This window comes from Syngnathus floridae, chromosome 12 (genome assembly GCF_059516105.1).
Source record: "Syngnathus floridae isolate MCC-2025c chromosome 12, RoL_Sflo_1.0, whole genome shotgun sequence".
Classification (NCBI taxonomy): domain Eukaryota; kingdom Metazoa; phylum Chordata; class Actinopteri; order Syngnathiformes; family Syngnathidae; genus Syngnathus; species Syngnathus floridae.
This window is the reverse complement of record NC_142424.1, coordinates 13,554,336-13,578,575: the sequence shown is the minus strand read 5'-3', so window position 1 is coordinate 13,578,575 and position 24,240 is coordinate 13,554,336. Positions and strand designations below refer to the sequence as shown.

The 24,240-nt window shown below is 39.4% G+C and overlaps 1 protein-coding gene and 1 long non-coding RNA gene across 4 annotated transcripts in view; one reads left to right on the top strand and one right to left on the bottom strand.

Moving 5' to 3' along the window:
- Positions 1 to 24,240, top strand: part of mapkap1 (MAPK associated protein 1) — a 102,075-nt gene that overhangs the window by 7,215 nt on the left and 70,620 nt on the right. For 2 of the 3 annotated variants that reach the window (XR_015861702.1, XM_088392033.1), the window contains exon 2: positions 1,844 to 2,145. Coding sequence is in view for 2 of the 3 variants with exons in the window: in XM_088392033.1 (XP_088248159.1) it covers positions 1,863 to 2,145 (283 nt within the window). In the remaining variant the exon portion in view is untranslated. The remainder of the gene's footprint in view (positions 1 to 1,843; positions 2,146 to 24,240) is intronic. The other variant, XM_088392034.1, reaches the window with a different exon arrangement.
- LOC148390107 (uncharacterized) lies at positions 3,394 to 7,433 on the bottom strand. Its single transcript, XR_015861703.1, has 3 exons — positions 7,254 to 7,433; positions 3,883 to 4,023; positions 3,394 to 3,738 (listed from the first exon to the last, which is right to left on the bottom strand). It is a non-coding gene; the product is annotated as an uncharacterized LOC148390107 (long non-coding RNA).

Here is a 24,240-nt window from a genome sequence, read left to right as displayed (position 1 = left end):
CACGGCTGCAGGTAGTATCAGCTCTTCTGCAATGGTGTGGGTTTCTTTTTTTTTGCACTGGGCAATTTGGTACGCTGCTTTATATGATGCTTACAGTGCTTGCTGATTGACTGAAGTAGCATTCACAAAGTGGGATGCTTACAGTGCTTGCTGATTGACTGATGTAGCATTCACAAAGTGGGATGATTGTTCGCAATATTCAGCCCGTTTGTGCTGAAAAACCTCAAGCATCTTAACAGCGTGATTGGGGTGCAATGACTTTATAAGTGCCGCCTTAATTTATTTGGCTTCATACTGTCCGCTGCCAACATTGTAAGGCACAGTAAACACACCGGTCTTTCCTCGTTTCCCATCGTAGTCACACTGAAGCCGAGCGCTACGTACGCTTCGTCATATTTCCTTGTCTTAGCTTTCGTGTGACTCTCAATTCTCTTATCTCTGTCTCTCTCCGCCGTTCTTTTCAACCCTGTTAAATATTTTTCCATGGTGTCCCACTGCACTTTCTATCGCCTGCTCTGTGCTGTGTGTGTGTATGTTCCGTGCGCTCTCCACCGTAGAGCGAATACTCCTTGCGCACACTCTTACAGTGATACCGCCACGCCCATCTACTGCAGCGGATGTCTAATTACCCTTTAATCTAGTACAGCCTAAAGAAAAACATGTTCCCTGATGTCACATTGGCCCTCCCCCCCCCCACCCCCCCCCTTGGTATCGCAGGGCGCGCCCCACTATATGAGAAGGGCTGGGTCCTGTCAGAGAGATAAGAACTAAACCAACAAAGTGCTGACCCTGAAATACCAACGCAGGTTTTGAGGCGCTCTAATAAAATATAATATATACACATATATTTATACACAAGCTTTGAACCCTGAGGCTTGTAGTCCAGTGCGGCGTATCTATGGATTTTTCGTGATTTTTATGTCAACTACACCGGTGTGGCGTATCTATGGATTTTTTGTTATGTCTAGTCTAACACACTTATATACTCATTAATAAAAAGGTTGTGGACCGCTGTTGTGCGGCACCGCTTTGCTTGGCGGAGGGATATGTGACAAGACACACAGAGACTGGGGAGAAGAGTGGTGCGTAGATCGCATGTCCTTCCGCCAGGCAAACAATTGACATGAACAAGAGACAGAACAAGATCAAGATGGACATTACTGGAGAAAGGAAGCTTTTATACACAAACCCTCATTATAGGGGACAAAAGAAATTCATATGATGCCGCTCTTAACGGAGGAAATAGAGCTGCTGCATCTAATGTAGAGGTATCTTCCGGCCACTCGAGGGCACTAGGCTGTTGTTAATGGCATCTTGTTGCGTCACCCTTTTCATTATTTTTTTCCCGGGCCATGTCTTCTCTGCAGCTTTACGTGTAGCTCGTATCGCATTGCCAACTTTACCTCTGTAAGTTGTCCCATTTTCTTTATTAATAGTTGTGTGTTGCCAGTGTTCCTTGCACGTTAAGTTTATTATGGTCGTCGCTGAGACTTTTTTGTATGTTTTGCATAGCTCCTTCATCTCTATCAATAAACGTTATGTTAATAAAAGGTATGCGTTCCAAAAGAACCATATTTTTCCTGACAATCCTCTTTGTGTATATTCTCTTAAAATGGTAATTAAACATTAAAACACCTGCGGCTTATAGTCAGGTGCGACTTTTATATGAACAAAACAAAATGTTCCCATAATTTTAGCTGGTGTGGTTTATAATCAGGTGCGTCTTTTAGTCCAGAAAATATGGTATAGTTTTTACTGATTTTTATTGTTTTTTTACAACTGAAGTTATTTAAATGGCTGTTGGTAAAGTTAGGAAAATAAACTAATTTCATTTCTGTCTCAGTTTTTACAAAGGTGAAGAAATGGCCTTCTTGGACAATCCAGCTATTATTCTTGCCCACATCAGACAATCCCACGTGACCAGTGATGATACAGGAATGTGTGAAATGGTCCTAATCGATCAGGATGTGGATCTGGAGAAATGTCATCTGACTCAGATACCTGGTAGCGGCTATGAGTCAGCAATATTGAGTTCCTTAAATGAGGGATTTGGCTCCATGACAGACGGTTACACTTGTGACCTCTCCCAGTCTATGGACATCACCTCCAGCTGGGACTTTGGCATTCGACGACGCTCTAATACAGGTAGGTTGTTCTTAAAGGCGCTTCTGATGAGCAGGACAGCTTTGTGGTGAGGTCTTTCTTGCACTAATTTGTGCAAGGACAGGCAAAAATCCTGCTTTGCGCTGTTTGAAAGGTTTGTGTGACCATTTTGGCCTATTTAAAACTGTTATTGACATTGTTCAAGATAACCATTGAAATCTAGAACAAATATGAATAAATAAAAAATACCAAAATATGCACTCCTCTGGGGCTCTCGTCTTGACAAGTTTGGCTTCAGAAGATCCTACAAGGTCAGATACAATGAATTAGTGGTGGGCGACACGACAATATTAGATTGTGAAAGAATTTAACGTGTTGACGATCTCATGAAGGCGAAATATATATATACACGGGTGGTACCAAAGATTAGACTCTCTTTTTTCACAAAAAAAATATTATTCTAACTTATTCCGTTCTTTAGTTTGAAAATAGCTTGGTTTCACTCAAATCAGCAATCTCAGACAGATAAGGAGAAAATGAGATTTTTGTGCAAGACGTATTTTCTGCACACTCCGATTTTGACACTACGGTCAAACCTCTACATACCATTGCTTAAACATACACATTTTTCAACATATGATGGGATAATTGATCAAATGTGATTCAATATCCGAAGTAATTCCCATCATAATTTATCATGGTTGGCCCGCTAGACGGTGGCACGTCCGGATGACGTCAGCGTCACGTTATCATATCCCAAGAAGGCTAACGCAAATGGTAGTAGTGATGAAGAAAGGGATGATTCCCTTACAATTAAAAAAAAAAAAGATCAGGAAATATGAGCAAAGAGTGTGTAGATTGCGAAACAATATGGCCGTAGCAACGTGTCAACAATTTCGACGATCGTTAAGCAGAAGGAAGCCCTCAAAGCAGTCAAGCCATCGAAGAGGATCACCATTATCTGTAAATGTCGCAGCCCTACCCTGGAAGAGATGGAATGCCTTTTACTTGTGTGGATAAAGGACGAGATTGCTGGCAAACGATCACTGAAATGATCATATGTGAGAAGGCCAACGCCATATATGTGTTATGTTAACGTCATATAAGTTGAACAAAAAAAACAGAAAAATACAAAAACGTCTATAAAATAAAAAAAATAAAAAAAGCTAAGTTATTTTGAAGTTCGCAATCTGTAAGTTACGGACCGTATGTATCTCTATATGTCTCTAAGGTACACTGACAATAAAAAACCCATTTTATTGATAATTTCTTTATTTATTTCATTTTACATCTCTCTGGTATAATGCTTTTGTTTTATTGCAATGTGTATGTTCTGTCCTTACTCCGAAGCTTCTACTTCGAGCCAGACAGCGAACAAACGATGCCCCAAATAATCAGACTTCATTGTCTTTAATGCTGATTTATTGCGGAATGGCCTCAAACCATTGCCCTCTTAAGATTGTCGTGTTTTCAAAGATTCCAGTGAGTCCAACTGTAGTTTGATGTGACGAGAGCCACTTTATTAACCTCCAGCCTCATGCTCTGCAATCACTCCATTTCCCGTCTCCAGTCTATGACATCGTCCTAAAGTGCTTAAGAGCTGTTATTAAAAACACTACAAAGACCATCGTAAAACTGAAATACAAATGAAGAGAAACAGCATTAGACAATCGTTAGCTTGTAGCATGTTGGTTAACGTAACTTCAATCTGTAAATAAACTGAACATACAATCATTTACACAAGTTCGAACAGAAAAAATATTAGTTCAAAAGACTTACGGACAAATCTTGTCCAAGGCAACAATGTTTGAAGAGCAACATGAGATTCGTACATCCGCGGTATAACTGATGCCGTTACCGGGTCTCGTACTCTGAGTGAGCAAACACTTGTACTAGGCGTCCACAGGTGGGTACTCTAGACTAGCAAATAGAAAATGGCGATATTTCAAAACAAAACATACAGAGGGCATAACAGTACCGTATTGGCCCGAATATAAGACGACCCTCATTATAAGACGACCCCCTCTTTTTCAAGAGTCAAGTTTGAAAAAAGACATTTTGAACACCAAATTAAATTTGTATACAGAAAATGATTACATCTGAAACACATGATTATAACAATATATTTGAGAGAAGAAGCATGTTATTTTGCCTCATTCAAATCATGCAAAAACTGTCTATCACATCTTAATATCTGAACATTTAAATATGTAAAGTGCAATCACATTTGTAAATGAATGGCTCCTGGTTTTTGAAATGTAAATAAACCAATCTACTGTGATAAAACAATAAAATTGCGATAATGCATTAACCATCAAAGTGAAGTCTAACTGTAACTGCATGCAGTCTTGAAACAAATCTTAATAAGGAAAAACATTGCAATAAAATAATGCCTGAGGACTGTATAGGGCAGACATGGGCAAACTACCACATCCGGCCCATGGGGCCGTTTCATCCGGCCCGCTAAACCTGAATAAATTGTATTATTATACATTGTTTTGGGTTATTTTCCCTTCAATGACTGCATTTCCCCAGTAAATAGAGAAACGCCCGCCCGCGCATTTACTCCCGGAAGCCGCGTCAGAAAGCGTGGTGCACACTCACAAGTGCGTGTATGTACTCAGTAGTACGGACCCGGCGCACTCCGCGCTCTATTTCTATCAGTGCCGAATTTCGAGTGCGGGCTGTGACGTCAGCATTCTCGTAATTCGCGCACTGAGTTTTCAGATACAGTTTTACGCCAAGCCCACCCACAAACCTTCCCCTGGAATCCCTCCATCAAAATGAGTGGCCAAGGGAAAAGAAAGGTGGACACTGACTGCCGAGTGCTTAAAAAAGAGTTGACAACAAAATATTTTTTCGCTGAAGTCCCATCAATGCCGTTATGTCTGATATGCCAAGAAACGGTTGCAAGGAGTACAATATTAGCCGTCACTTTGCTACAAAGCATGCTAACTACGCTAGGAGTCAACACATGAACGCGCACCTACAGTGGAGAGGTTGACAGCTAATTTGAAGACTCAGCAAAACTTTTTTCACCGACAAACTGCGGATCTAAAGTCAAGTGCAGGGGCAAGTTTATGATGCACCTTCTATTTTCGCCTAATCTTAACTTTTAAAGTTTTTAAGGCCGACTTTAAGGAAGTGTTTCCCGTTTCCTTGCCTCTGTCACCAGGTGTTTGTTAGTTAAAGCTCTGCTCTGATTTTCAGTAAATCTGTCACCGTGTTGCTTTTTTGATTTCTTCATTAGTAATTTCTATATTAATACTTTATTTAGATGTATTGTTTCACTGATTCTTTAAGATGATGTATTTGGTCAGAATGTTGGCCGTTTGATGTGATTTCACCTCATTAGATAAACATCTTTCATAAGTGTGACCTGCAGGCGCTGAAGTGATAGAAACTGTTATTCATAATAACAGTGTCTTATGTATTTAATGAGAATCATTGATAGTAGTTTTTCGGTGAAATAGATTTTTAATGAAGTTAATAAAATGCATTTGTTTCCAAAAAGCGTTTTTTGAATATCCATGCTTTACTTCTCTACTACAGGCCAAAACCATTTATGCAATGACCTTTAAATGTCGTTTATATTACTTCACACAAACACTACTGTACATCCATCTGCTCCTGGTTCGGCCCTCCAGTCAAAATTTAGAACCCAATTCGGCCCACAAGTCAAAAGGTTTGCCCACCCCTGGTATAGGGAGTTGGCTCGGATGGTTATGCTCTTTTCGCCCCCGAGTGTCGGTCAGAACACAGGAGGGAAGACGTGGTTCAGTTTTGATTGCTTTACTGAATTATTGGCAAAAAAGTAACAGGCACTGTGGCTCATAGGGGCATACTGGCAAAAGGGTATAGGCACATATTTGGTCGTAAGGATGTGAGAGCAGGTGTGTGTAGTGTACACGGGTGAGTCTTTGGGTGTGTGAATGTGATTCTTGCGTGTGTGATTATTGTATGAAGCGTGTGTGTGTGTGTGTGTGTGTGTGTGTGGTTCTGCAACAAACAAAAATGCAGCACGTAAGTCAACGCTCAACTTCTGACGTCACACAACACTAGTAGACGGCACACATTACATAACTAACTGCGCGTAACGGTTCCGCTATACTAAATAACCATAATGAAATACTCTCGGCAACACACCAAACATAAGTCATCGACACAACAAAATACATTTGCTGGCGACCGTTAGTTGCCGTGCCACTGCGTAACGGCTACTCTTAGGATGCGAGGCAAACTTAAAGGAGTGTGCCGGACCTGTCAATCAAATGGCGCGCACACGAAGCAAACCGTGATCGAACAAAGGGCACAACAGTGGACAGTAGTAACAATGAAATGTATATAATCACTTTGTGTCAAAGACGCACACGATCACAGCAACATACTCAGTCGATACCAGCAACCTTTGACTTACCGCTGCGCACAAGTGCATGGGTATAATGTCTATACCCCGAATGTAAGACGACCCCCACTTTTTCAGTCTTATTTCAATGCAAAAAACATCGTCTTATATTCGGGCCAATACAGTACATCTGCAGTGATTATTAGGGCGTAATTGTAATTGGAACGAATTACCGTAATTTCCGGACTATAAGCCGCGACTTTTTTCCAAAATTTTGGACCCTGCGGCTTATAGTCAGGTGCGGCTTATATAAAAAAAAAATCGTGATTTTTGTGATGACTTGATCACTTTTACTCTTAAGACTATTATATACAGTAAAAGCTACAAAACAAACTGACAAATAACTCGTTTTCAAATCAGACGAGTAAAAACTGGTCAAATATTAAAAAAAAAAGATATTAAAAGTGAAGACAATTTGCAATTCTAGTAATGACACACGAATTTGATGCACAATTTGTCTTCGCGGGCCACATACAATGATGTGGCGGGCCGTATCTGGCCCCCGGGCCTTGAGTTTGACACCTGTGCTCTAAACCCTTTCTCTTACTCTGCCATGTCACTCAGAGATTACACAAAGCAGTGGCGCTGTTTGGACCATCTGCATATTATTAAAACCCAATCAATCAGCATTTAAATTCAATTCTTCTGACATTTTGCTCACCAAAAACAAGTTGTAATGAATGTGAACTTTTAATGCATTTTATTCAGAAGGTTACTTTGAACCTTAAACGGCGGCGCGGCGTACTTATGGATTTTTACGGCCTCCGGCCTCCAGGGGGTGCTCTAGCAGGAAGCAAGAGCGAGACAGAAGAAGAAATAATGCGCCGAAGAAGACGCGCTAGTTTGTGTTTACATTTCGCGCATCACGCAGAACGCGATCAAGACGGACATTACTGAAAGGAAGCCTTTATACACAGACCGTCATCATGGGGGATAAAAGAAATGCATATGATGCCGCTTTTAAGCCAAAGGCAGTCGATGTTGATGAGATTATCTTGTGTCTACTCTAGAGCGTACTTATGGATTTTTACGGCCTCTGGTCTCCAGGGGGCGCTCTAGCAGAAAGCAAGAGCGAGACAGACGAAGAAGAGATAATGCGCCGAAGAAGACTAGTTTGTGTTTTGATCGTCTCGCGCATCACGCACACACCCGCGCTCACACAAAGACAGGAAGCTTTTATACACAAACTGTCATTATGGGGGACAAAAAATAATGCATATGATGCCGCTTTTAAGCTATACGTGTCGGTCGCTAGTTTAATTTAGCGCTTCGTGCATGAATAAGATTAGCATGAACAGACCCTCTTCACACTCGAAGAAATGCATAAAAGCGACGACGAAAGAGAGACTGAGAAAGTGTGAGGCGAGGGATATCTAACGCTATTCCAATCGGACACTTAGGAGGAAGACTTCGATGGTTTCACTGCACAGGAGGAAGATGAAGACGGCTCTTTTTTTTACTTTTACTGGTATGTTTTATTTTAACCAGCCCTGTTAGTGCTGTGCTACCGTGTTGCTGCTGTGTTACCGCCGCGTCTCAGTGACTTTGCTGTGTGACTTCCGTGTTGCTGCGGTTTTACTGCCGCGTCACAGGCAGTGTTTGGAAAGAAATGTTAAGGTATGTTATTAAAGCTTTAAAAATACTTTCTGTGTCCAGTCTTTCTTTGTTAATAACTCGCGTGCACACTTTCGCGTTGCTGCGGTACTACTGCTGCGTCACAGGCAATGTTTAGAAAGACATGTTCAAGTATGTTATTAAAACGTTAAAAAGGCTTTCTATGTACTGTCTTTCTTTGTAAAAAACTCGTGTGCACGTCCGGCTTATAGTCCGGTGCGGCTTATGTAAGAAAAAAACTGAAATATCCCTGAATTTTAGCTGGTGCGGCTTATAATCCGGTGCGGTTTATAGTCCGGCAATTACGGTAATTGAATTACAGTGTATTCTCATGGGAATATTTGATCTAACATACGACTACAGTCAAACCTCGGTTTTCGAACGTCCCGGTTGTCGAACAAATCGGAATTCGATCGAAAATATTTAGATTTTTTTTTTTTGCTTTGGTTGTCGAATAAAATTCGGAGGTCGAACCTCGCGAGATGAGCCGAAAGGACCCGAGAAAACCCGACCGCGTGGCCCGGATGCCGATTGACTCCGTTCGTTATTGTATTTTCGTTACTTTGAGGATTGTATTAACCCCTAATCAAGCCTCCAAAGAAAGCAAGTGGAAGCAGTAGCGCCATCCTAAAACACAAAGACGCTCTTAAAGCAATGTGACAGTGAGCGCCCGGCGTGCTGCGGTTGCGCTTTCGGACCAAATTAAGCTCCCTGAGGTCCACTTAAATTTTGGTAAGTACATCAGGAGTTTAAAAATATTTTCTAAATTTGAGCGACGGCTCTGTCACAATAATGCGACCAGCGCGGTGGCTGCCCGATCCGCGGCGCGCTACGGTTGCGCATTCGGCGGTGCGCTGCAGTTGCGTGATCGGACAAAAATACGCAAATGAAAAAAATGCTTAAAAAAGGCGTTTGTTTTAGTCTTGGAACGGATTAATTTTTTTTCCATTATTTGTAATGGGAAAAATGGATTCGGAATTCGAACAATTCACTTCTCGAACCGCCTTCTGGAACGGATTGTGGTCGAAAACCGAGGTTTGACTGTATTTCAACATACGAGGTCGGTCCTGGAATGAATTAAATTCGTATGTAGAGGTTTGACTGTAATATTTTTTGGTTCCGTGACATCTCAAATATCTCAACAGCCCTTTCTTTCTATAAAACATGAGCAAAAATAATGAAAATGTGTTTTTGATGGCAAAAATATTTATTTACATATTACAAACCGGATTCGGTTTAAGTTGGAAAATTGTGTAAAATGATTTGAAGATCCTTCTCAACCCATATTCAATTGAATGCACTATAAAGACAACATATTTAATGTTCAAACTGATAAACTTAATTGTTTTTTGCCAAACAATAATTAACTTTGAATTTTATGGCTGCAAAACGTCCAGTAGAAGTTGGGGAAGGTGGCAAAAAATACTGTGAAAGCTGAGAAAAGCTCATCAAACACCTATTTGGAACATCCCACATGTGACCAGGCTAATTGGGAACAGGGGGGTACCATGATTAGGTATAAAAAGAGCCTCCCCAAACATGCTCAGTCATTCACAAGCATGGATGGGGCGAGGTTCACCACTTTGTCCACAACTGCATGAGAAAATAGTTGAACAGTTTAAGAACAACATTTCTCAAAACAGAATTGCAAGGAATTTAGGGATTTCAACATCTACAGTCTACAATATCATCAAAAGGTTCAGAGAATCTGGTGAGATCACTGCATGTAAGTGCCATGGCCGGAAACCAAGACTGAATGACCGTGACCTTCGATCCCTCAGATGGCACTGCCTTAAAAACAGACATGAGTGTGTAAAGGATATCACCAAATGGGGTCAGGAAAACTTCAGAAAACCACTGTCAGTAAATACAGTTCGTCACTACATCAGTAAGTGCGGGTTAAAACTCTACCAAGCAAAGCAAAAGCCGTTTATGAACAACATCCAGAAACGCCACTGGGTTCTCTGGGCCCGAGCTCATGTAAAATGGACTGATGCACAATGGAAAAGTGTTTTGTGGTCTGATGAGTCCACTTTTCAAATTGGTTTTGGAAACACTGGACGTCGTGTCCTCCAGACCAAAGAGGAAGCGGACCATCCGGACTGTTATCAACGCAATGTTCAAAAGCCAGCATCTGTGTTGGTATGGGGGTGCATTAGTTCCCATGGCATGTGTGACTGACATTTCTGTGAAAGCAACATAAATGCTGAAAAGTACATACAGATTTTGGAGCAACATATGCTGCCATCCAAGCGATGTCTTTTTCATGGACGCCGCTGCTTATTTCAGCAAGATAATGCCAAGCTACATTCTGCACGTGTTACAACAGCATGGCTTCGAAGTAAAAGAGTCCAGGTTCTCCCCTGGCCTGCTTGCAGTCCAGACCTGTCTCCCATTGAAAATGTGTGGCGCCTTATGAAGCGTACAATACGACAGGGAAGACCCTGCGGGGACTGTTGAACAGCTGAAGTGGTTCATCAAGCAAGAATGGGAAATAATTCCACATGAGAAGCTAAGACAATTAGTCTCCTCTCTTCCAAAACGTTTATTGAGTGTTATTAAAAGGAAAGGTGATGTAACGAAGTGGTAAACATGCCCTTTCCCAACTCCTACTGCACGTGTTGCAGCCATGAAATTCTAAGTTGATTATTATTTGAAAAATAAAAAAAGTTTTGAGTTTGAGCATCAAATATGTTGTCTTTGTAGTGTATTCAATTGAATATAGGTTGAAAAGGATTTTCAAATCATTGTATTTTGTTTTTATTTACATTTTACACAATTTCTCAACTTCAACCGAATCCAGTTTGTAGATAATGTGCACAAACAGCAAAACTTTCACATTTAACAACCTTCTATAATTTTTGGGCTATTTACAGAGATGTTGGCGTGTGTGCTCACAATGCGTGTGCGTGTTTTGCTATTTACAAAGAACGTCCGAACTGTATCACAAAGCACACATGCCCAAGCTGGCCGGCGGTAGCTTGTGATGCAGCCTTCAAAGTCTGTCGCATACTCACAACCACATCTTCTAAATTCACTCCATCGTTTTGCTGTACCGCACTCAAGACAAGCAATGGTTTGCTCGATTGTAAGCTGCTTGAAAGCCAATCGCTTCTGTTTCACCATGTTCCAAAACTCCAACTGCCACTCAGTACATGTATTCCTGAGCTGGCGGTGGCTTTTGAAGCAGACTTCGGTGTTTGTCGCGTACTCAAAGCCATGTCCTCTAAATTTGCTGCATTGTTTTGCTCTACCGCAATCATGAAGAACAATAGCCGATCGCTTCCGTTTTGCCATTTTCGCTCACTCTCTGATTTCTTCCTCCCTAATTTACAAGTACATTCTCCATTGTTCTCCCATGTGGGCTGGGCTTACAGTTTACATCACCTCTCTATGAGCCTGCTAGAGCAACTCTGCCATCAAGTGGTCGGGGTTAATCACTACAATGACTTGATTTTAAGTGGAGAGGTGGCTGGGAGTCTCATCTACCCATTAATAAAATAAAAATAAGATGATGGGAGTACTCGTCGACAGTACCATGCGTCATTATTGTCGATGACTGTGCTCGTCGCTGGCACACAAAGCGTTTTTGAACCGCTATCCACCTTTAAGACTTATTTACATTTGTACTAAAAATCATGTAATTTCATGTATTATATAAGTAATACCTTATTGGCCCGAATATAAGTCGACCCTGATTATAAGACAACCCCCTCTTTTTCAAGACTCAAGTTTGAAAAAAGATTTTATGAACACCAAAGTAAATTTTTATACAGAAAATGATTACATCTGAAACAAATGATTATAACAATATATTTGAGGGAAAAAGCATATTATTTATGCAATGACCTTTAAATGTCATTTATATTACTTCACACAAACACTACATCCATCTGCTTCTGGTTCGGCCCCCCAGTCAAAATTTAGAACCCAATTCGGCCCACAAGTCAAAACGTTTGCCCACCCCTGGTATAGGGGGTTGGCTCGGATGGTTATGCTCTTTTCGCCTCTGGGTGCCGGTCAGAACACAGGAGGGAAGACATGGTTCAGTTTTGATTGCTTTACTGAATTACTGGTAAAAAAGTAACAGGCCCTGTGGCTCATAGGGTCATACAGACAAACTAGCAAAAGGGTATGTAGGCGTGTGTAGTGTAGATGGGTGAGTCTTTTGGTGTGTGAATGTGATTCTTGTGTGTGTGATTATTGTATGAAGGGTGTGTGGGGTGTGTGCGTGCGTGTGCGTGCGTGTGTGTGTGTGTGTGTGGTTGTGCAACAGACAGAAATACAGCACGTCACACAACACTAGTCACAACACTAGTAGATGGCATACATTACATAAACTAATTGCGCATAACAGTTCCGCTATACTGAATAACCATAAATGAAATACTCTCAGCAACACACCAAACATAAGTCATCGAGACAACAAAATACATTTGCTGGCGACTGTTAGTGCTGCTGTGTAATGGCTACTCTTACGATGCGAGGCAAACTTAAAGGAGTGCGCCGGAGCTGTCAATCAAACAGCGCGCACACGAAGCAAACCTCGATCGGACAAACGGCACAACAGTGGACAGTAGGAACAATGAAATGTATATACTCACTTTTTGTCATAGACGTTCACGATCACAGCAACATACTCAGTCGATATCAGCAACCTTTAACTTACCGCTGCGCACAAGTGAATGGGTATAATGTCTAGACCCCGAATGTAAGACGACCCCCACTTTTTCAGTCTTATTTCAATGTAAAAAACATCGTCTTATATTCCGGCCAATACGGTATGTCAGAGTAGGACCTGTGACCTACAGTATGTTGTAGTGTGCAGCATTAATAATAATAATAACTAGAAAATGCAATTTCTGGAGAAATTGCATGTGAAGGCGAATATTTTGAATCACTTCTTGGGGAATGATGCCGAATGATGTTGAAATGAGTTGAATTTCTTGAGAAATGTGGAAAATAGAAGTGTAATACTAAATTTTGGAGAATTTGGTTGAATTTCAAATTTGAAAGTTTGAATTTTTGGTAAGTGGGAGGTTGTGGAATAGGTAGGCAAAAGATGAACAGTTGAAAGTTGGAACGGGTTGAAACGGTTAAATAATGTAGAAGTTAGAGCAAATCTTGAATCCCCATAGAGAATGAGTGGGAATTAAAAGAAAAAACAATTGCGCCAAAATTTTTTGAAATTTGGAATAAAACGATAAAAAACGGCTTCAGGAGGTTCACTTTTGGGGTTAAAATGTTGAAACGGGTTCAATCGGACAATTAATGCAAAAGGTAGCGCCTAATGTAGCTATTTAGGGCAGTTAATGTTGAAATAAGGTCACTTCCGGTTTGATTTGGGTCACTTCCGGTCTATTTGGGTCACTTCCGGTTTGATTAGAGGCACTTCCGGTCTAGCTGAGGTCACTTCCGGTTTATTTGGGGTCACTTCCGGTTTAAAAAAGTCACTTCCGGTTTAAAAAGGTCACTTCCGGTTTGATTTGGGGTCACTTCCGGTTTACCTGAGGTCACTTCCTGTTTACCTAAGGTCACTTCCGGTTCGATTTGGGGCACTTCCGGTTCATTCTAGGTTCATTGGGAGCACTTCAGGGTCAATCCAAGATGGCCGCCACACTGGAAGTGGGGGTCAAGGGTTGAATTTTGTAAGCATAGTGGAAGTGGGGGTGAAGGGGGTGAATATGGTAAGGATGAGGTGACCAAAGTGAATAAAGTTGGAATGGGTTGAATCGGTTGAAAAATGTAGAAATTAGAGTAGAAAAACCAAATTTTGTAGAATTTGGTTGAATTTCAAAATTGAAAATTTGGAAATTTTGGTAAGTGGGAAGGTGTGGAATAGGTAGGCAAAAGATGAACAGTTGAAAGTTGGAATGGGTTGAATCGGTTGAAAAACGTAGAAGTTAGAGTAGAAAAACGAAATTTTGGAGAATTTGGTTGAATTTCAAATTTGAAATTTTGGAATTTTTGGTAGGTGAGAAGTTGTGGAATAGGCAGGCAAAAGATGAACAGTTGAAAGTTGGAATGGGTTGAATCGGTTGAAAAATGTAGAAATTAGAGTAGAAAAACGAAATTACGAAGAATTTGGTTGAATTTCAAATTTGAAAATTTGGAATTTTTTTGTAAGTGGGAAGTTGTGGAATAGGTAGGCAAAAGATGAACAGTTGGAAGTTGGAACGGGTTGAATCGGTCGAAAAATGTAGAAATTAGAGGTGAAAAACGAAATTTCGTGAAATTTTGTCGGAATTTTTAACGAGAAAACGTGAAATTTTTGAATTTGGGAATTTTGGGAATGCCGAGAATCATTCCGAATGTGGTTTGAATGTGCTGAATGAGGTGAATTTAAAAGGGGAATGACGTAAATGTGAAATGTCGAATCTGCCATTGAGAATGAATGGGGAAAAATTTGTCGTAAATTCGCGAATTTTGCGAAATCGGAAAATTTTCGGAACGAGAAAAATGGAAGCGCTCATCTCGTGAATATTTGGAATACGTCAAAAGTGGAACGGAGTGAATCGGATGAATTATGTGGAAGAAGAAGCGGGACAAAAAAGTGGCGGGAATAAAATAGAAGAATAACTAGAAAATGCAATTTCTGGAGAAATTGCGTGTGAAGGCGAAGACTTTGAATCACTTCTTGGGGAATGATGCCGAATGATGTTGAAATGAGTTGAATTTCTTGAGAAATGTGGAAAATAGAAGTGTAATACTAAATTTTGGAGAATTTGGTTGAATTTAAAATTTGAAAGTTTGGAATTTTTGGTAAGTGGAAAGTTGTGGAATAGGTAGAAAAAAGATGAACAGTTGAAAGTTGGAATGGGTAGAATCGGTTGAAAAATGTAGAAATTAGAGTAGAAAAACGAAATTTAGAAAAATTTGGTTGAATTTCAAATTTGGAATTTTTGGCAAATGGGAAGTTGTGGAATAGGTTGGCAAAAGATGAACAGTTGAAAGTTGGAATGAGCTGAATCGGTTGAAAAATGTAGAAGTTAGAGTAGAAACACTAAATTTTGGAGAATTTGGTTGAATTTCAAATTTAAAAATTTGGAGTTTTTGGTAGGTGAGAAGTTGTGGAATAGGCAGGCAAAAGATGAACAGTTGAAAGTTGGAATGGGTTGAATCGGTTGAAAAACGTAGAAGTTAGAGTACAAAAACAAAATTTTGTAGAATTTGGTTGAATTTCAAATTTGAAAATTTTGAATATTTGGTATGTGAGAAGTTGTGGAATAGGCAGGCAAAAGATGAACAGTTGAAAGTTGGAATGGGTTGAATCGGTTGAAAAATGTAGAAATTAGAGTAGAAAAACAAAATTACGAAGAATTTGGTTGAATTTCAAATTTGAAAATTTGGAATTTTTTTGTAAGTGGGAAGTTGTGGAATAGGTAGGCAAAAGATGAACAGTTGGAAGTTGGAACGGGTTGAATCGGTCGAAAAATGTAGAAATTAGAGGTGAAAAACGAAATTTCGTGAAATTTTGTCGGAATTTTTAACGTGAAAACGTGAAATTTTTGAATTTGGGAATTTTGGGAATGTCGAGAATCATTCCGAATGTGGTTTGAATGTGCTGAAGGAGGTGAATTTAAAAGGGGAATGACGTAAATGTGAAATGTCGAATCTGCCATTGAGAATGAATGGGGAAAAATTTATCGTAAATTCGTGAATTTTGCGAAATCGGAAAATTTTCGGAACGAGAAAAATGGAAGCCCTCATCTCGTGAATATTTGGAATACGTCAAAAGTGGAACGGAGTGAATCGGATGAATTATGTGGAAGAAGAAGCGGGACAAAAAAGTGGCGGGAATAAAATAGAAGAATAATAATAACTAGAAAATGCAATTTCTGGAGAAATTGCGTGTGAAGGCGAATACTTTGAATCACTTCTTGGGGAATGATGCCGAATGATGTTGAAATGAGTTGAATTTCTTGAGAAATGTGGAAAATAGAAGTGTGATACTAAATTTTGGAGAATTTGGTTGAATTTCAAATTTGAAAGTTTGGAATTTTTGGTAAGTGGGAGGTTGTGGAATAGGTAGGCAAAAGATGAACAGTTGAAAGTTGGAACGGGTTGAAACGGTTAAATAATGTAGAAGTTAGAGCAAATCTTGAATCCCCATAGAGAATGAGTGGGAATTAAAAGAAAAAACAATTGCGCCAAAATTTTTTGAAATTTGGAACAAAACGATAAAAAACGGCTTCAGGAGGTTCACTTTTGGGGTTAAAATGTTGAAACGGGTTCAATCGGACAATAAATGCAAAAGTTAGCGCCTAATGTAGCTATTTAGGGCAGTTAATGTTGAAATAAGGTCACTTCCGGTTTGATTTGGGTCACTTCCGGTCTATTTGGGTCACTTCCGGTTTGATAAGAGGCATTTCCGGTCTAGCTGAGGTCACTTCCGGTTCATTTGGGGTCACTTCCGGTTTAAAAAGGTCACTTCCGGTTTAAAAAGGTCACTTCCGGTTTGATTTGGGGTCACTTCCGGTTTACCTGAGGTCACTTCCTGTTTACCTAAGGTCACTTCCGGTTCGATTTGGGGCACTTCCGGTTCATTCTAGGTTCATTGGGAGCACTTCAGGGTCAATCCAAGATGGCCGCCACACTGGAAGTGGGGGTCAAGGGTTGAATATGGTAAGGATGAGGTTACCAAAGTGAATAAAGTTGGAATGGGTTGAATCGGTTGAAAAATGTAGAAATTAGAGTAGAAAAACCAAATTTTGTAGAATTTGGTTGAATTTCAAAATTGAAAATTTGGAAATTTTGGTACGTGGGAAGGTGTGGAATAGGTAGGCAAAAGATGAACAGTTGAAAGTTGGAATGGGTTGAATCGGTTGAAAAACGTAGAAGTTAGAGTAGAAAAACGAAATTTTGGAGAATTTGGTTGAATTTCAAATTTGAAATTTTGGAATTTTTGATAGGTGAGAAGTTGTGGAATAGGCAGGCAAAAGATGAACAGTTGAAAGTTGGAATGGGTTGAATCGGTTGAAAAATGTAGAAATTAGAGTAGAAAAACGAAATTACGAAGAATTTGGCTGAATTTCAAATTTGAAAATTTGGAATTTTTTTGTAAGTGGGAAGTTGTGGAATAGGTAGGCAAAAGATGAACAGTTGAAAGTTGGAACGGGTTGAATCGGTCAAAAAATGTAGAAATTAGAGGTGAAAAACGAAATTTCGTGAAATTTTGTCGGAATTTTTAACGAGAAAACGTGAAATTTTTGAATTTGGGAATTTTGGGAATGTCGAAAATCATTCCGAATGTGGTTTGAATGTGCTGAATGAGGTGAATTTAAAAGGGGAATGACGTAAATGTAGTGAATCGGATGAATTATGTGGAAGAAGAAGCGGGACAAAAAAGTGTGGAGAATAAAATATAATAATAATAATAGAGAATGGTGTAGAATAACATATGTGTGAAGGCCATCGCCTTCACACAACTAGAAAATGCAATTTCTGGAGAAATTGCGTGTGAAGGCGAAGACTTTGACTCACTTCTTGGGGAATGATGCCGAATGATGTTGAAATGAGTTGAATTACTTGAGAAATGTAGAAAACAGAGGTGAAAAACGGAATTTTGGAGAATTTGGTGGAATTTTGGAGGATTTGGTTGAATTTTGAATCTGAAAATGTGGAATTTATGGTAAGTGGGAATTTGGGGAATAGGTAGGAAAAAGATGAAGAGTTGAAAGTTGGAATGGGTTGAATCGGTTGAAAAATGTAGAAATTAGAGTAGAAAAACAAATTTTTGGAGAATTTGGTTGAATTTCAAATTTGAAAATTTGGAATTTTTTGTAAAGGGAAGTTGTGGAATAGGTAGGCAAAATATGAATACTTGAAAGTTGGAATGGGTTGAATCGGTAGAGAAATGTAGAAATGAGAGTAGAAAACGAAATTTTGGAGAATTTGGTTGAATTTCAAATTTGGAATTTTTGGTAAGTTGGAAGTTGTAGAATAGGTAGGCAAAAGATGAACAGTTGAAAGTTGGAATGGGTTGAATCGGTTGAACAATGTAGAAATTAGAGTAGAAAAACAAAATGTTGGAGAATTTGGTTGAATTTCAAATCTGGAATTTTTGGTGAGTGGGAAGTTGTGGAATAGGTAGGCAAAAGATGAAGAGTTGAAAGTTGGAATGGGTTGAATCGGTTGAACAATGTAGAAATTAGATTAGAAAAACGAAATTTTGGAGAATTTGGTTGAATTTCAAATTTGGAATTTTTGATAAGTGGGAAGTTGTGGAATAGGTAGGCAAAAGATGAACAGTTGAAAGTTGGTATGGGTAGAATCGGTTGAAAAATGTAGAAATTAGAGTAGAAAAACGAAATTTTGAAAAATTTGGTTGAATTTCAAATTTAGAATTTTTGGTAAATGGGAGGTTGTGGAATAGGTAGGATAAGATGAACAGTTGAAAGTTGGAATGGGTTGAATCGGTTGAAAAACGTAGAAGTTAGAGTAGAAAAATGAAATTTTGGAGAATTTGGTTGAATTTCAAATTTGAAATTTTGGAATTTTTGGTAGGTGAAAAGTTGTGGAATAGGCAGGCAAAAGATGAACAATTGAAAATTGGAATGGGTTGAATCGGTTGAAAAATGTAGAAACTAGAGGTGAAAAACGAAATTTCGTGAAATTTTGTCGAAGATTTTAACGTGAAAACGTGAAATTTTTGAATTTGGCAATTTTGGGAATGTCGAGAATCATTCCGAATATGGCTTGAATGTGCTGAATCAGGTGAATTTAAAAGTGGAATGACGTAAATGTGAAATGTCGAATCTGCCATTAAGAATGAATGGGGAAAGATTTGTCGTTCATTCGCGAATTTTGCGAAATCGGAAAATTTTCGGAACGAGAAAAATGGAAGCGCTCATCTCGTGAATATTTGGAATACGTCAAAAGTGGAATGGAGTGAATCGGATGAATTATGTGGAAGAAGAAGCGGGACAAAAAAGTGTGGAGAATAAAATATAATAATAATAATAGAGAATGGTGTAGAATAACATATGTGTGAAGGCCATCGCCTAGGTAGGCAAAAGATGAACTTTGAATCACTTCTTGGGGAATGATGCCGAATGATGTTGAAATTAGTTGAATTTCTTGAGAAATGTGGAAAATAGAAGTGTAATACAAACTTTTGGTGAATTTGGTTGAATTTAAAATTTGAAAGTTTGGAATTTTTGGTAAGTGGGAGATTGTGGAATAGGTAGGCAAAAGATGAACAGTTGAAAGTTGGAACGGGTTGAAACGGTTAAATAATGTAGAAGTTAGAGCAAATCTTGAATCCCCATAGAGAATGAGTAAGAATTAAAAGAAAAAACAATTGCGCCAAATTTTTTTGAAATTTGGAACAAAACGATAAAAAACGGCTTCAGGAGGTTCACTTTTGGGGTTAAAATGTTGAAACGGGTTCAATCGGACAATAAATGCAAAAGTTAGCGCCTAATGTAGCTATTTAGGGCAGTTAATGTTGAAATAAGGTCACTTCCGGTTTGATTTGGGTCACTTCCGGTCTATTTGGGTCACTTCCGGTTTGACAAGAGGCACTTCCGGTCTAGCTGAGGTCACTTCCGGTTTATTTGGGGTCACTTTCGGTTCAAAAAGGTCACTTCCGGTTTAAAAAGGTCACTTCCGGTTTGATTTGGGGTCACTTCCGGTTTACCTGGGGTCACTTCCGGTTCATTTGGGGTCACTTCCGGTTTGATTTGGGTCACTTCCGGTCTATTTGAGTCACTTCCGGTTTGAATAGAGGCACTTCCGGTCTAGCTGAGGTCACTTCCGGTTTATTTGGGGTCACTTCCGGTTTAAAAAGGTCACTTCCGGTTTAAAAAGGTCACTTCCGGTTTGATTTGGGGTCACTTCCGGTTCACCTGAGGTCACTTCCTGTTTACCTAAGGTCACTTCCGGTTCGATTTGGGGCACTTCCGGTTCATTCTAGGTTCATTGGGAGCACTTCAGGGTCAATCCAAGATGGCCGCCACACTGGAAGTGGGGGTCAAGGGTTGAATTTTGTAAGCATAGTGGAAGTGGGGGTGAAGGGGGTGAATATGGTAAGGATGAGGTGACCAAAGTGAATAAAGTTGGAATGGGTTGAATCGGTTGAAAAATGTAGAAATTAGAGTAGAAAAACCAAATTTTGTAGAATTTGGTTGAATTTCAAAATTGAAAATTTGGAAATTTTGGTAAGTGGGAAGGTGTGGAATAGGTAGGCAAAAGATGAACAGTTGAAAGTTGGAATGGGTTGAATCGGTTGAAAAACGTAGAAGTTAGAGTAGAAAAACGAAATTACGAAGAATTTGGTTGAATTTCAAATTTGAAAATTTGGAATTTTTTTGAAAGTGGGAAGTTGTGGAATAGGTAGGCAAAAGATGAACAGTTGGAAGTTGGAACGGGTTGAATCGGTCGAAAAATGTAGAAATTAGAGGTGAAAAACGAAATTTCGTGAAATTTTGTCGGAATTTTTAACGTGAAAACGTGAAATTTTTGAATTTGGGAATTTTGGGAATGTCGAGAATCATTCCGAATGTGGTTTGAATGTGCTGAATGAGGTGAATTTAAAAGGGGAATGACGTAAATGTGAAATGTCGAATCTGCCATTGAGAATGAATGGGGAAAAATTTGTCGTAAATTCGCGAATTTTGCGAAATCGGAAAATTTTCGGAACGAGAAAAATGGAAGCGCTCATCTCGTGAATATTTGGAATACATCAAAAGTGGAACGGAGTGAATCGGATGAAGAATGTGGAAGAAGAAGCGGGACAAAAAAGTGTGGAGAATAAAATATAATAATAATAATAATAATAATAATAATAGAGAATGGTGTAGAATAACATATGTGTGAAGGCCATCGCCTTCACACAATAATAATAGAGAATGGTGTAGAATAACATATGTGTGAAGGCCATCGCCTTCACACAATAATAATAATAGAGAATGGTGTAGAATAACATATGTGTGAAGGCCATCGCCTTCACACAATAATAATAATAATAATAATAGAGAATGGTGTAGAATAACATATGTGTGAAGGCCATCGCCTTCACACAATAATAGAGAATGGTGTAGAATAACATATGTGTGAAGGCCATCGCCTTCACACAATAATAACTAGAATTTGCAATTCCTGAAGAAATTGCGTGTGAAGGTGAAGAGGTTGAATAAATACTTGGGGAATGCTGCACAATGATGTTGAAAAGAGTTGAATCGGTTGAAAAATGTAGAAATTACAAGGGAAAAAGGAAATTTGGGAAAATTGGGTGTGAATTTCAAAATTGAAAATTTGGAATTTTGGGTAAGTGGGAAGTTGTGGAATAGGTAGGAAAATGATGAACAGTTGAAAGGTGGAATGGCTTGAATAAGTTGAAAAATGTAGAAATTAGAGTAGAAAAACAAAATTGTAGAGAATTTTTGGTAAGTGGGAAGTTGTGGAATAGGAAGGCAAAAGATGAACAGTTGAAAGTTGGAACGAATTGAATCGGTTAAAAAATGTAGAAGTTAGAGCAAATCTTGAATCCTAATAGAGAATGAATGGGAAATAAAAGAAAAAAAATTGCACCAAAATTTTTTGAAATTTGGAACAAAAGGAAAAAAAACGGCTTCAGGAAGTTCAATTTTGGGGTTAAAATATTGAAACGGGTTTAATCAGGCAAAATTTGCAAAAGTTAGTGCAAATGTATGTATTTAGGGCACTTAGTGTTGAAATATGGTCACTTCCGGTTTGATTTGGGTCACTTCCGGTCTATTTGGGTCACTTCCGGTTTGATAAGAGGCACTTCCGGTCTAGCTGAGGTAACTTCCGGTTTATTTGGGGTCACTTCCGGTTTAGAAAGGTCACTTCTGGTTTAAAAAGGTCACTTCCGGTTTGATTTGGGGTCACTTCCGGTTTACCTGAGGTCACTTCCGGTTCATTTGGGGTCACTTCCGGTTTGATTTGGGTCACTTCCGGTTTAACTGAGGTCACTTCTGGTTCATTTGGGGTCACTTCTGGTTTGTTTTGGGTCACTTCCGGTCTATTTGGGTCACTTCCGGTTTGATTAGAGGCAGTTCCGGTCTCGCTGAGGTCACTTCCGGTTTATTTGGGGTCACTTCCGGTTTAAAAAGGTCACCTCCGGTTTAAAAAGGTCACTTCCGGTTTGATTTGGGGTCACTTCCGGTTTGATTTGGGGTCACTTCCGGTTTACCTGAGGTCACTTCCGGTTCATTTGGGGTCAATTCCGGTTTGTTTTGGGGCACTTCCGGTTCATTCCGAGTTCATTGGGGCACTTCAGGGTCAATCCAAGATGGCCGCCACTCTGGAAGTGGGGGTCAAGGGTTGAATTGTGGAAGTGGGGGTGAAGGGGGTGAATATGGTAAGCATAAGGTGAACAAAGTGAATAAAGTTGGAATGGGTTGAATCGGTTGAAAAATGTAGAAATTAGAAGGGAAAAACTAAATTTTTGGAAAATTTGGTGTGAATTTCAAAATTGAAAATTTGGAAATTTTGGTAAGTGGGAAGGTGTGGAATAGGTAGGCAAAAGATGAACAGTTGAAAGTTGGAACGAGTTGAATCGGTGGAAAAATGTAGAAATTAGAAGTGAAAAACTAAATTTTGTGAAATTTTGCAAAATTTTGTGCAAATTTTAAAAGTGAAAACGTGAAATTTTTGAATTTGGCAAGTTTGGGAATGTCCCCAATGTGATTTGAATGTGTTGAAATAAGTGAATTTCAAACTGGAACAACAAAAACGTGAAATGTTGAATCTGCCATTAAGAATGAATGGGGAAAAAAATGCCACAAAATCGTGAATTTTGTGAAAACGGAAAATTTTTTGAACGAAAAAAATGTAAGCACCCGTGTCATGAATATTTGGAATAAGTGAAAAGTGGAACGGAGTGAATCGGTTGAAGTATGTGGAAGTAGTTAACGGACAAAAAAGTGAGCGGAATAAGTAGAATAATAATAATAATAACTAGAAAATGCAATTTCTGGAGAAATTGCGTGTGAAGGCGAATACTTTGAATCACTTCTTGGGGAATGATGCCGAATGATGTTGAAATTAGTTGAATTTCTTGAGAAATGTGGAAAATAGAAGTGTACTACAGAATTTTGGTGAATTTGGTTGAATTTCAAATTTGAAAGTTTGGAATTTTCGGTAAGTGGGAGATTGTGGAATAGGTAGGCAAAAGATGAACAGTTGAAAGTTGGAACGGGTTGAAACGGTTAAATAATGTAGAAGTTAGAGCAAATCTTGAATCCCCATAGAGAATGAGTGGGAATTAAAAGAAAAAACAATTGCGCCAAAATTTTTTGAAATTTGGAACAAAACGATAAAAAACGGCTTCAGGAGGTTCACTTTTGGGGTTAAAATGTTGAAACGGGTTCAATTGGACAATAAATGCAAAAGTTAGCGCCTAATGTAGCTATTTAGGGCAGTTAATGTTGAAATAAGGTCACTTCCGGTCTATTTGGGTCACGTCCGGTTTGATTAGAGGCACTTCCGGTCTAGCTGAGGTCACTTCCGGTTTATTTGGGGTCACTTCCGGTTTAAAAAGGTCACTTCCGGTTTAAAAAGGCCACTTCCGGTTTAAAAAGGTCACTTCCGGTTTGATTTAGGGTCACTTCCGGTTTACCTGGGGTCACTTACGGTTCATTTGGGGTCACTTCCGGTTTGATTTGGGTCACTTCCGGTCTATTTGGGTCACTTCCGGTTTGATTAGAGGCACTTCCGGTCTAGCTGAGGTCACTTCCGGTTTATTTGGGGTCACTTCCGGTTTAAAAAGGTCACTTCCGGTTTGATTTGGGGTCACTTCCGGTTTACCTGAGGTCACTTCCGGTTGATTTGGGGTCACTTCCGGTTTGATTTGGGTCACTTCCGGTCGATTTGGGTCACTTCCGGTTTGATAAGAGGCACTTCCGGTCTAGCTGAGGTCACTTCCGGTTTATTTGGGGTCACTTCCGGTTTAAAAAGGTCACTTCCGGTTTAAAAAGGCCACTTCCGGTTTAAAAAGGTCACTTCCGGTTTGATTTAGGGTCACTTCCGGTTTACCTGGGGTCACTTACGGTTCATTTGGGGTCACTTCCGGTTTGATTTGGGTCACTTCCGGTCTATTTGGGTCACTTCCGGTTTGATTAGAGGCACTTCCGGTCTAGCTGAGGTCACTT